The following is a 12609-nucleotide window of genomic DNA, read 5'->3' on the forward strand; positions in this document are numbered from 1 at the left end:
TTATCAAACAGGGGGTATAGGAAAATGAAGGATATGCATCCATTGTTTAATCATTGTGCAACGAGAAAGATGTTGACCACAGATGTGAATGGTCGTGCCCCGCCTTCCTACCCAGACAAGTGTAAATGATTTCTAGTTAGCCATCAAACACTCGCCATATGTATTTTTCTGTCTTTCAATCAATGTCATAACAACTCAGCCTTTCCATCTGCTAACTGCTTTGGTTTATCTTCACTACCCTCTATTTTCAACCTTCAGAACATTCGTGTCACTCTTCGACTTGCCGCAGTGCACATGTGGGGAATGATGCACCACCAAAACTCTGTATCCATCCGCGCAAAAATAATTATTTACAAAATGTTTGCATATACTCGATTTTAAAACGTCGGGTGTGTTCCCTTTGAATAATTAATGAATATTAATTACGCTCATTGGACCACACACCACCACGCTCATTTTCTGTACAGTTTGTGGATTGATTATTTTTCGTTGGATCTATATTCTGGCAACAAAAAAAAATAAAAAATCCCTGGCTGAGGCTCATTCGCCATTTTATGACTCGGGAGTCGCTTTGTTGAAGTCGAACCTGCGCTTCATGATTGTGAATTTGAAGTAAATGTAGAGCTAGGCTGATTGCGGGAAGTTATATCGGCAAGGACGGCAAATAGCATAGGAACTAGCCATCTGAAAATAGTGACATTCTTCTTGACTAGCTAGCGTTGACTCTGTGGTTAGCATAGCTAGGCTAACAGCTTTAGCAAGCAACGGCTCAAGAAACGTCGATCAATCGACGAAATAAAATTCTCTTAATTTGATATTATCAAACTACAACACTGACGACCACCGTGCAAGACTCGAAGACCGAGGAGATGGCGAGCTCCGTGGGAAATGTGGCTGACAGCACAGGTAGAGCTCGCCCCAGTTAGCATTAGCGCTCTAGTTAGCTTCCTCGCTAGCATGACACGAGCCTATGCTAACATCTTGCAGAACCATTTTTTTGTGCCAGCGTGTAACTAATCCAAATGTTGCGCCATCTTCAATTATAGCGTCAACTCAGATTGTATTGGTCACATACACATATTTATCAGATGGTATTGCGGGTGTAGTGAAGTGCTTGTGTTCCTAGCTCCAACAGTGCAGTAAATTATCTAACAAGTCACAACAAGGCACACATCTAAAATAATGGAATAAAGAAATATATAAATATTAGGAAGAGTAATGTCGGATTTGCATTGACTACAGTAGAATATAATACAGTATAAATGAGGAGTAAAGCTATTTGTAAACATTATTAAAGTGACTAGTGTTCCATTATTAAAATGGCCAGTAATTCCATGTCTATAGGGGAGCAGCCTCTAAGGTGCAGGGTTGAGTAGCCGGCTAGTGATGGCTGTTTAACAGTCTGATGGCCTTGAGATAGAAGCTGTTTTTCAGTCTCAGTCCCAGCTTTGACGCACCTGTATTGACCTCTCCTTCTGGATGATAGCGGGGAGAACAGGCAGTGGCTCGGGTGGTTTTTGGCCTTCCTGTGACATCGGGTGCTGTAGGTGTCCAGGGGGGGCAGGCAGTGTGCCCCTGGTGATTCATTGGGCAGACCGTACCACCCTCTGGAGAGCCCTGCTGTTGCGCACAGCAATACAGCCCGAAAGGGTACCCTCAATTTTAAATGTGTAAACGTTTGGAGGTCTTAGGGACCAAGTCGAATTTCTTCAGCCTCTTGATGTTGAAGAGATGCTTTTGCGCCTATTTCACCTCACTGTCTGTGGGTGGACCATTTCTGATTGTCAGTGACCCAGAGGAACTTAAAAGCTTAACACCTCCACTGTGGTCCCGTCGATGTGGATAGGGGTGTGCTCCCTCTGCGGTTTCCTGGTGTCAGCCAGGTGTGGCTATGTAGCGATCTGTTGTGTAAACACACTAAATGGATCAGCTATGCAGATAAACCCGCCAGACATGAAGACGGAAGTATGTTATTGTATTGGCCAACTTGAACAGTCCCGCAAGACAACATTCGTTTTATTTTCTTGATGTCTTCCCTAACGTTTGATACAATACAATTTAGCTAGCTAATGTAGCTAGCTTGTTGATCCTGTGTGTATTGACTGATTGTGCTGGGTCTGTTTTCCTTTTAGGCATGCATCAAATGTTAGTTACCCAGATGTTGATGGGGTTGTATCTAGCGTCTAGCGTCCATTTGTAAACCGTCACCTTACGTTTCATCCAGCAATGTACTTTGGTCCGTTTTCATTTCATCGCACAACATTGCGTTTTTCATACCATTTCATGTCAGACAGTTCTAACTAGCTAATGGTAATACTTATCTCTTCATGATAAGGGCGCTGATGACTAGCTAACTTTAGTTAAAATCCTAATAATTCACTTACTATGTTTCTTCAGCTCCTGTTATCCAGCTAACAGCAGCTAATCATCTAGCTAGTTGTCTTTCAAAGGAAGAATGACAGTTGAATTCTTGAGCTCATAAAACAGAATAACAGTAGCAACCTGGCCTATAGTCACACATTTTGTCTCTAAAACTCATACCCTGTGATTGACAGTTAATCCCTACACAACTTTTTTTTTTGTCAATTATTGATTAATATACTTCAGTGCAATTATGTATCAACCAAAGGCATTTATCAATTATAAATAGACTGATTTATGAATTCTCCAGTACTTTTATCTCGTTTATTATTTTGTCTCTGTCCTCGTGTTCTTCCATCACCTCTAACGTGTTGTTTCCCCCCTCCTCGGGTTGTTGGGTGTTGGTGCTACAGAACCGACAAAACAACGTATGCTTTCCTTCCAAGGGTTGGCCGAGCTGGCGCACAGGGAGTACCAGTCGGGTGACTTTGAGGCTGCCGAGCGCCACTGTATGCAGCTGTGGAGGCAGGAGCCCGACAACACGGGCGTGCTACTGTTGCTCTCCTCCATCCACTTCCAGTGTCGCAGGCTCGACAGGTGAGGTGGGGGGGAGAGTGAAAGACCTGGAGGTCAGGGGTCAGCTCACTGAAGTCAGTCTACATGGTCTGGAGAGAATACTGGGCCCGCTGTGACTGGCTGGGACTGTAATACACTGGCTGTGCCGACAGTTCATACTACTACGACACATCTGTGGGGGTGTGGCTTGTCTGTCAGTGATCTCCCTACATGTTCTATTGACCTCTTTTCCCACTCTGACATGACTCTTTTTACAGTGGTGGTGGTGGCTGTTTTCTCTTACAGGTGTTAGGTTTGATCTGTCTGTTTTTCCCAGGTGTCTTGGGTTGTTCCTCTGTCACTATGTATAATAAGCACAAGGAAGTTATTTGTTGTGAAATTTGAATTCAATTTAAGTTGAACCCCCACACACACACACACCTATTCTAGTTGTCCCACTATCTCACAGAACACAACACACTAGCTAGTGTGCTAAATGAGATCTCCCATTGACTGACTTAAGTATCACTATTGGACCACACAGCACCACATCTCTCCAACCCAGTACTACCACACACCCTACCAGCCTCGTGACCCCCTCCACTCATCTGTCCCTCCAGGTCTGCCCACTTCAGCACCTTGGCCATCAAGCAGAACCCTATGCTTGCTGAGGCCTACTCCAACCTGGGCAACGTGTACAAGGAGCGCGGCCAGTTGCAGGAGGCTATAGAGCACTACCGCCACGCCCTGCGGCTGAAACCAGACTTCATCGACGGGTACATCAACCTGGCAGCCGCCCTGGTGGCAGCGGGGGACATGGAGGGAGCAGTCCAGGCCTACGTCTCAGCCCTACAGTACAACCCTGTGAGTAGACCTTGGGCCCAATTCATGTACCCCATCATAAACCACCAGCCCAGCACAAAACCCGATGTTTTGGTGTTCTGCCAAACCTTTATGCTGAACAGGTCTTACACCCCCCACCCCCCAAGCTACCCCAATCTGATATCTATTCCAGTATCCTACCCAGACATTTGATGATCACTTGTAGATCTCAGACTGTAACATGTGTTAGTCAGTCTAGTAGTCCATTTCTGGTTTGGAGCTCTAATCTCTTGTTTGTTTCCTGTCCCTCAGGATCTGTACTGTGTCCGTAGCGACCTGGGGAACTTGCTCAAAGCCCTCGGGCGTTTGGAAGAGGCTAAGGTATGTTTGAGGGGCTTGACACCAGCACAGCTTTTTGCTTATCTTTTGTTTGTTTAAAAATTTACTTTGTACTTTGATTTCTTTGTAAGATGTTTTGTCAGTTATATCCCCCCCGCCCCCCTTTGAGCCCGATGGCCAAAGTTGTCCCCGTTTCTTCCCACTCACTCAGACTTTTCACTCAATCACTTGAGTGTGATTTTTCTCTATCCCTGATGCCATCTAAGGCCCTTCTCTACCCACCCCCCCCCCACCCACTACGCCCTGCTCTGGGCAGGCCCCCCACTGGCTCTGGGCAGGACCCACGCTCTGGCAAGCACCCACTGGCTCTGGGAAGGCCCTACCCCCCCCACTACACCCTGGCTCTGGGCAGGCCCTGCCCCTCCCCTACGCTCTGGGCAGGCCCCACGCTCTGGCAAGCCCTACACCCCACTACACCCTGTTTCTGTGCAGGCCCCATACCCCCGTTATACCCTGGCTCTGGGCAGGCCCCATACCCCTCCTCCCCCAGATTCCCCCTCCCTCTTATGAGGCTAATAATGTTGCTTTATTTTGAAGGGAGAGGGGGTATTTTCTACACCCCCAACCCATTAAACCCTCCTTTTCTTTCTATTACGGATTTGAGACGGCTTTATACTTTTTTCTTTGGGCCCAGGTAGAATAGTCATCTTCATTCTCACTACACCTGCACACAATCCCCCTGCTCTCTCTCTTTAGTCCCACAATGCTCTTCTCGCTGACCTCTCCACCTCCGGTCAGCCCCCCTCCCCTCACAGGAAGAAAGGCTGGGCTTTACAAATTGGTAGCAGTAATTATGGTTCTGATATGGATATTTTATAAACACATAAAACAATAAAGTAAACAAAGGTGTTTTTGGAGGGATAATGCTGGCTCGGTCTTGGAAGGATAAATGAACTGATTAAGTTAGTTAATCTCTTTGCAATGCAAAAGATAAGATGGCCTCTAACCAAACCACATCACTCCAGTTATTTAACAAAAAAATTGACCACCCCACCACCCAATCCAGTTGTACCACTACCCCCTACCCATGCAGATTTGCTAGTCTTCTTGTATCTTATGGGGTGCCCTCTGACACCTTTATCTACTCTTAAGCCATTTTATGTCTATCCCATCTCCCTGATATGATATCTGTACCTTCCCTGGGTTGGGTGAAAGCTGGAGTTGACATCTTGCTAGGTGACCTGGTGCCAGGCCATCTTATTTGGTGCCAGAAGGGGGAGGAGCTCCAGGGAGCTGCCGGGCCAGCCCCCCTGCACTGTTGCTCCTTCCCCCCGCGCGCTCGCTAGGGCCGGCGGAGTGTGCGCGCTAAGAGCTGCCTTCCTGACACCCCAGCTACGCCCCCAAGCTAACAGCTCCCTGCTGAGTGGGTAAATAGAACAGTCAGGACTGTACCACGTTTTCATACTGTCACACACACCCCTCCTTACAAGAGCTTAGTACGTTCCGATGCTGCGTCAGGCAGACAGCTCACAAACTGCACTCCGCCGCCCGCGTTCAGTTGGCTTGGGTAGAGAGAAACACGCATGCGCAGCAACCAGCGCTGACCTCTTTATTTCAGAGATACCTATGGAGGCTTCTAGATGCCCAAACATTACACACTGAGGCTTTTCTTCTCACTCCCCATTGGCCAGGATTCAAGCACAACAGGACAAAGAAAAAGCCAACCATTCAAAAAAAAAACAACCTTTTTGAAGAAGAGGTTGAAGGAAAAGCGTATGCTATGACATATTATTCCCAAAGAAATGTCATCAGCTCATTTGATGAAGATCAAGCTAGTTATCCTCCCTCCTTTCTCCTAGCTTGGCCAAACTATTAATATTATGAAACGCGTTATCAAAGCCTTTCTTCCCTCCTGCCCCCCCCCCCCCACCCTCCCCTCCTGAAACATCCATTATTTTTCTTAGAAAATACAGTAAATGTTGCATGAGTGTAAACAGCAGGTTGTCTTTTGTAGTGTTTTTTTTTAAAAGACGTTTTAATTATTTTTCCATATGAGAATTAAAATAATTGTGTATTGTTTTGCGGAACTTTTACTAACGCTCTTGTTTTATTTTGTCTCTTGGTTTTTTTTTTTCCACGACTGATGATGTTATTTAGAAGGTTGTTTCAGGTGGGTGATGACATTACTCCTGCTACCGTACCCTAGGTGCCCTGGCTGAAACACGGATCACTAGGGCAGCATCAGTCCTCAACCACCAGCTGCTGAGGTTGCCGCCCGCCCCTCTGACAAACAATATGGTAACGGGTTTGTAACTGCCAGCGAGAGAGAAACCATGAACTACTACGTTATGCCTGAGCAAGAAGCTCCTCTGTCTTGTGGCAGAGACTCTGAAGAGCAGAGAAACAAAACAAGAAAAGTTAAACAAACAAAAACACACAAAAAAAAGAAGTACAGTAAGCATTCCTTTTTTAAATGTCTTAAATTACCATAACGGCCAAAACGTATATATCAGTAAATAAAATAAAAACATGGCAAAAATGGAAGCAATTAGCGGGGAAAAGATAAAATCCTGAGTAAGAACCTCTAACTTGTTGTCCTGTTGATGTAGTTTTTTTCCTTCTTGGTTTTGGAGCTGCAGCGTTCTGCAGATGATGCAGACTGCGCTGTGAGTGTGCAGTAACGCAGGGGCTGCGCAGCGAACAAGGCAACCAAGGCCAAGAAAGCATCAGGCACAAAGCTCCCCTCCCCTCCTCCCCCCCCGGCCTGCTGGGTACAGACCCCCCCTCCCCCCCGACGCCCTCTGTCAGCCTGGCACCCAGCGTACCACCAGCCTCCCAAGAGGACACCATTGGCTTGCTTAAACAACACCTCTATTTCCCCATTGCCCTGCAGAACAGCCCCTGGGCTCTGGTGGTAGATCAGCTCTCCTATCCTTCTCTTAGGGCATCAGACAATTGGCCGTCTTGATGCCCCATAACTTCCAAAACTCCCCTTCTCTATATTCCCCCTCTTATCTAACCATCCAACCAGCCGCTTGGCTTTGGTCTCCAGGTCCTCTAACCCCAACCCCGTCCCCTGCCACTCGTTGGTCCTGAAAGGCATTGTGGGTACAGAGAGTGTGGCAGTCTAGGTAAGCAGGGCGTCTCCCGGGGCTCCGGGTCTGCAGCCAGTCCGCAACGCGGCCGGGTTCAGCGAGCGCAGCGGCGGCAAACATCGACCTCTTGTTGCTAAGCAGCAGCAAGGTCGGCAGTGGCGGTGTGCGTGGTGATGTGATTGTAGCCAAACACACACCTAGGACATGCCCCACCCACGTAGCTTTTTGTGCGCAAGCATTACAGGGACCTCCACCTGCACGCAGCACCCGCCATTCAAGGTTGTGAGATACCACTAGTTACTATAGTCAGCTGTCAAATAGACTGCAACCAACATAGAAATTACTGGTTGTGTTATGAATTTGAATATCATTTAGGTATTTCCCTTCACATTAGCATCTTATTATCGGCTGTACGTTACATAGTAAAGCAGAGAAGGCTCGTCAACATTTCTGTTCCTCGTCTTGTGAGAAAGAGGCCATGATAACTGCAGAATGTCGGTCTGCGTGTGGGTGCTGGTTGGATCTGCGCAGCGTAGGAATAAGCCAGGCAGCTTAGCGCCGCAGATTTCAGCGCAGGCGAGTCCATGCTGCACACTCACTTTTTGCTTTAGTTGAGAACGGTCACTAATTCTGTTTCCTCTGCCCCTTTTTGTTTTTCTTCCTGTTTTTCTTCTCTTCCTATCTTTATTTTACAACCTTTCCTCCTACCTCTACCACTGCTCCCGCTCTTCTTTTCCTCTACCGCTACTCTTCCTCTCCTCCTCTTCCTCTGGTTTTGATTGTTAACCCATTTTGAAGGCGTGTTACCTGAAGGCTATTGAGACTCAGCCCAACTTTGCGGTGGCTTGGAGCAACCTGGGCTGTGTGTTCAACGCCCAGGGAGAGATATGGTTGGCCATACACCACTTTGAGAAGGTGAGACTTTTCTACACAGCCGATGATGTAAAAACAAAAGACAGGCCAGGATAGTCTGACTGACTAAGGGTTCATGTCTGGGTTGAAAAGTTTGATAATTCACAAACAATACTATTCATGTCTGAACTTTTTAAGTACCGTCCTAGTAGAGTGTACACAAGTGAACAGGGAAAGGACAGTACACAGTGAAGGGGATTTTTGGCTGAACAAAATTAAACACCAATGCTGGATCTATTCAATCGCAAATCTGGTTTAATACAAGTTGCAACAAGAGCAGAGGAAATGTCTAACTTGGCCTTCGACCAGAGATGCCCCTTATGACGTTGTTTTGCCCATTAAGCCAAAACAACGTCAGCTGCTAGCTACACAATCAGTGTTCCACAGAATACAACAACAATCGGTGTCCTTGGACCTGCAGTCTGGCGTCAGGCCCTATCAACAGATATGAGTAACACCCAGAATCGCATCTAGTGACCAACCCGTGACATCAATGGAACGCTTGAAATCATGTGGATTACATAATGAAAACATATATAAATATGCAGAGCATTGTGTTAATTACGCTTAACTTAATATTAACTTAAATAGTCCACATTACAACTGGTGTTTGGAGGAAATGTTTAACACACTTCTACTACAGTATATGCTGTTCGTTGTGTATGATGTATGGATTTATGGGTATTTGTCAGGCTGTGACTCTGGATCCCAACTTCCTGGATGCCTACATCAACTTGGGCAACGTTCTGAAAGAGGCTCGCATCTTTGACAGGTCAGTGACTGTTCCCATGGTATAACCAGTTAAACCTGAAGACACTCCCTTGTTCGTGTCATTTTATAATTCTAATCATCTAATCATTCCAAACACCACCCTATTCCCTGTGTAGTGCACTACTCTTGACCAGGGCCCATAGGGTTCCAGTCAAAAATGGCACCATATAAGTAATAGGGTGCCGTTTCGGCCGTAGCCTAGGTATGACGTTCTGACACCTTGTAATTACATTTGAAGAAAGTCAAACACAGAGAATCATGCACATGAAAGTAGCAGTAGTAGTAGCAGCAGTACGCAAACCCAATGTTTTTGTTGCGAGTAGAGCGTATGTCGAGCCTTGGTGCTGGTTTGTATGGGAAGTTTAGTATCTTGTCGGTAAGTCAAATAAAATAAAAAATGTTTTTATGTAGATTGATGGATACTCTGACGTTGTGTGGTATTTATTTAACCTTTTTATTGAAAGCTGCAATATGTAACTCTGGGCGACCTGACCATGTTCACACAGAAATGTGAGTTATAGATCTGTCGTTCTCATTGAAAGCAAGTCTAAGAAGCAGTAGATCTACAGTGGCTTGTGAAAGTATTTACTCCCACCGTGGCATTTGTCCTATTTTGTTGCCATACAACTTGGAATTAAAAACAGATGTTCGGGGGGGTTTGTATCATTTTATTTACTCAACATGCCTACCACTTTGAAGATGCAAAATATTTTTTCTTGTAAAACAAACAAAGACAAAACAAAACTTGACCTTGCATAACTATTCCCCCCCCAAAAAGTCAATTTTATTATTTTTTTCACCTTTATTTTACCAGGTAGGTTAGTTGAGAACAAGTTCTCATTTACAACTGCGACCTGGCCAAGATAAAGCAAAGCAGTGCCACAAACAACAAGAGTTACACATGGAATAAACAAGCAGACAGTCAATAACACAATAGAAAAAAATAGTCTATATACAGTGTGTGCAAATGGTGTGAGAAGTTAAGGCAAATAGGCCATAGTAGCAAGTAATTACAATTTAGAAAATTAACACTGGAGTTTTAGATATGCAGATGACGATGTGCAAGTAGAGTACTGGTGTGCAAAAGAGCAGAAAAGTACGTTTTGAAAAAATGATATGGGGATGAGGTAGGTAGATTGGATGGGCTATGTACAGCTGCAGCGATCGGTTAGCTGCTCGAATAGAGTTATAAATATTCACTTACCTTTGATCGTCATCAGAATGCACCCCCAGAATCCCAGTTCCACAATAAATGTTTGTTTTGTTCGATAGTTCATCTTTATGTCCAAATACCTCAAAGTTAAAACATTCCATTACAGTTTGTAGAAACATGTCAAACGATGTACATAATCAATCTTTAAGAGGTTATCATAAATCTTCAATAAAATTCCAACCGGACAATTCCTTTGTCTTTAGAAATGAAAAGGAACGGAGCTCGTGCTCACGGCCGTGCGCGTGACTAAACTAATGGCTTTCTGCCAGACCCCTGGTTCAAACACCTCTTATTCGCTCCCCCTTCACAGTAGAAGCCTGAAACGTTGTGAAGACTGTTGACATCTAGTGGAAGCCTTAGTAAGTGCAATACGACCCCATTTACACTATATTGGATAGGCAATCCCTTGAAAAACTACAAACCTCAGGTTTTCGCCTGCCATATGAGTTCTGTTATACTCAGACATCATTCAAACAGTTTTAGAAACATCAGAGTGTCAAATCTACTAACAATATGCATATATTTGCTTCTGGGCCTGAGTAGCAGGCAGTTTACTCTGGGCATGCTTTTCATCCGAAAGTGAATATACTGCCCCCTATCGCAAACATGTTAATGATGCGGAATTAAAATTGCTGGCAAAAGCCTCGATGTAAGTTTTCCTTTTTGGTTATTGCCTCTTACAGTTAAGTGCCTGCCTGCTATTTTTCCTCTCCGTGACAACAGTCACGATGACAACAAACTCACTCGTGAGGTAAAAGGTTGGCATTTGACCATGTATTCCAAGACTGGTGAACAATGGACGATTCCACCGTCCTCGAGTCAGCACACCAGTTGTTGTTGTTGATGAAGAGGGGGAGGGGATGGATCTTTTCCAAGAGCCATGTTTCAAAAGAGCAGAGAATATTGCAGTTTCTAGAGTCCCGTTGGTTTGCAAATCTGCCATCAAAGTTCATCCATCCCTCTTTTGAAGTGACTAGTAGAATTGAGGGAAAGGGTGGCTGGTTCTCCTGTCGCCTTAATCTCGCCAGTATCCCCTCTCTAGCCTCTAACGTCTGTTTCTTCTTGGTTTGCCCAAAAATTGGGTTGGAATTACAGGGCAGATGAGTTGGAAGTGTAAGGTGGAATTGCGCTAACTGCCGATCTGATGTTCAAAAGTTGTCGGTTTATAAGAAATCATAGCAGATACATAAAAAAAAAAATGTTAAAGTTTTTTATTCAAAATGGCAAAGTTGGGTGGTGGCCACTGCCTTAACAAATACTTATTTTACAAGGGAGACCTGATGAGAAGCTACAGCTCAGTAGCACCAGTACCACTCTACTCTCCTCTACACATCACTAGTACCACTCTACACATCACTAGTACCACTCTACACATCACTAGTACCACTCTACACATCACTAGTACCACTCTACACATCACTAGTACCACTCTACACATCACTAGCACCACTCTACACATCACTAGTACCACTCTACACATCACTAGTACCACTCTACACATCACCAGTACCACTCTCCACATCACCAGTACCACTCTCCACATCACCAGTACCACTCTCCACATCACCAGTACCACTCTCCACATCACCAGTACCACTCTCCACATCACCAGTACCACTCTCCACATCACCAGTACCACTCTCCACATCACCAGTACCACTCTCCACATCACCAGTACCACTCTCCACATCACCAGTACCACTCTCCACATCACCAGTACCACTCTCCACATCACTAGTACCACTCTCCACATCACTAGTACCACTCTCCACATCACCAGTACCACTCTACACATCACCAGTACCACTCTACACATCACCAGTACCACTCTACACATCACTAGTACCACTCTACACATCACCAGTACCACTCTCCTCTCCACATCACTAGTACCACTCTACTCTCCACATCACTAGTACCACTCTACTCTCCTCTCCCATCACTAGTACTACTCCTCTCCACATCACTAGTACCACTCTCCACATCACTAGTACCACTCTCCACATCACCAGTACCACTCTCCACATCACCAGTACCACTCTCCACATCACCAGTACCACTCTCCACATCACCAGTACCACTCTACACATCACCAGTACCACTCTACACATCACCAGTACCACTCTCCACATCACCAGTACCACTCTACACATCACCAGTACCACTCTACTCTCCTCTCCACATCACTAGTACTACTCTCCTCTCCACATCACTAGTACTACTCTCCTCTCCACATCACTAGTACCACTCTCCTCTCCACATCACTAGTACCACTCTACTCTCCACATCACTAGTACCACTCTACTCTCCACATCACTAGTACCACTCTACTCTCCACATCACTAGTACCACTCTACTCTCCACATCACTAGTACCACTCTACTCTCCACATCACTAGTACCACTCTACTCTCCTCTACACATCACCAGTACCACTCTACACATCACCAGTACCACTCTACTCTCCTCTACACATCACCAGTACCACTCTACACATCAACAGTACCACTACACATCAACAGTACCACTACACATCACCAGT

At 45.4% G+C, this 12609-nt stretch overlaps 1 protein-coding gene across 12 annotated transcripts in view; it reads left to right on the forward strand.

Moving 5' to 3' along the window:
• The first annotated feature begins 519 nt into the window (after positions 1-519).
• LOC110489148 (UDP-N-acetylglucosamine--peptide N-acetylglucosaminyltransferase 110 kDa subunit) overlaps positions 520-12609 on the forward strand; it is a 35297-nt gene continuing 23207 nt past the window's right edge. For 5 of the 12 annotated variants that reach the window (XM_036943342.1, XM_036943339.1, XM_036943338.1 and 2 more), the window contains exons 1-6: positions 521-906; positions 2775-2958; positions 3537-3780; positions 4051-4119; positions 7971-8087; positions 8777-8856. In XM_036943342.1, the coding sequence (XP_036799237.1) occupies positions 870-906; positions 2775-2958; positions 3537-3780; positions 4051-4119; positions 7971-8087; positions 8777-8856 (731 nt within the window). In that variant the 5' untranslated portion in view covers positions 521-869. The other 7 variants (XM_036943341.1, XM_036943344.1, XM_036943347.1 and 4 more) reach the window with 4 other exon arrangements.

This window comes from Oncorhynchus mykiss, chromosome 14, assembly GCF_013265735.2.
Source record: "Oncorhynchus mykiss isolate Arlee chromosome 14, USDA_OmykA_1.1, whole genome shotgun sequence".
Taxonomy (NCBI): Eukaryota; Metazoa; Chordata; class Actinopteri; order Salmoniformes; family Salmonidae; genus Oncorhynchus; species Oncorhynchus mykiss.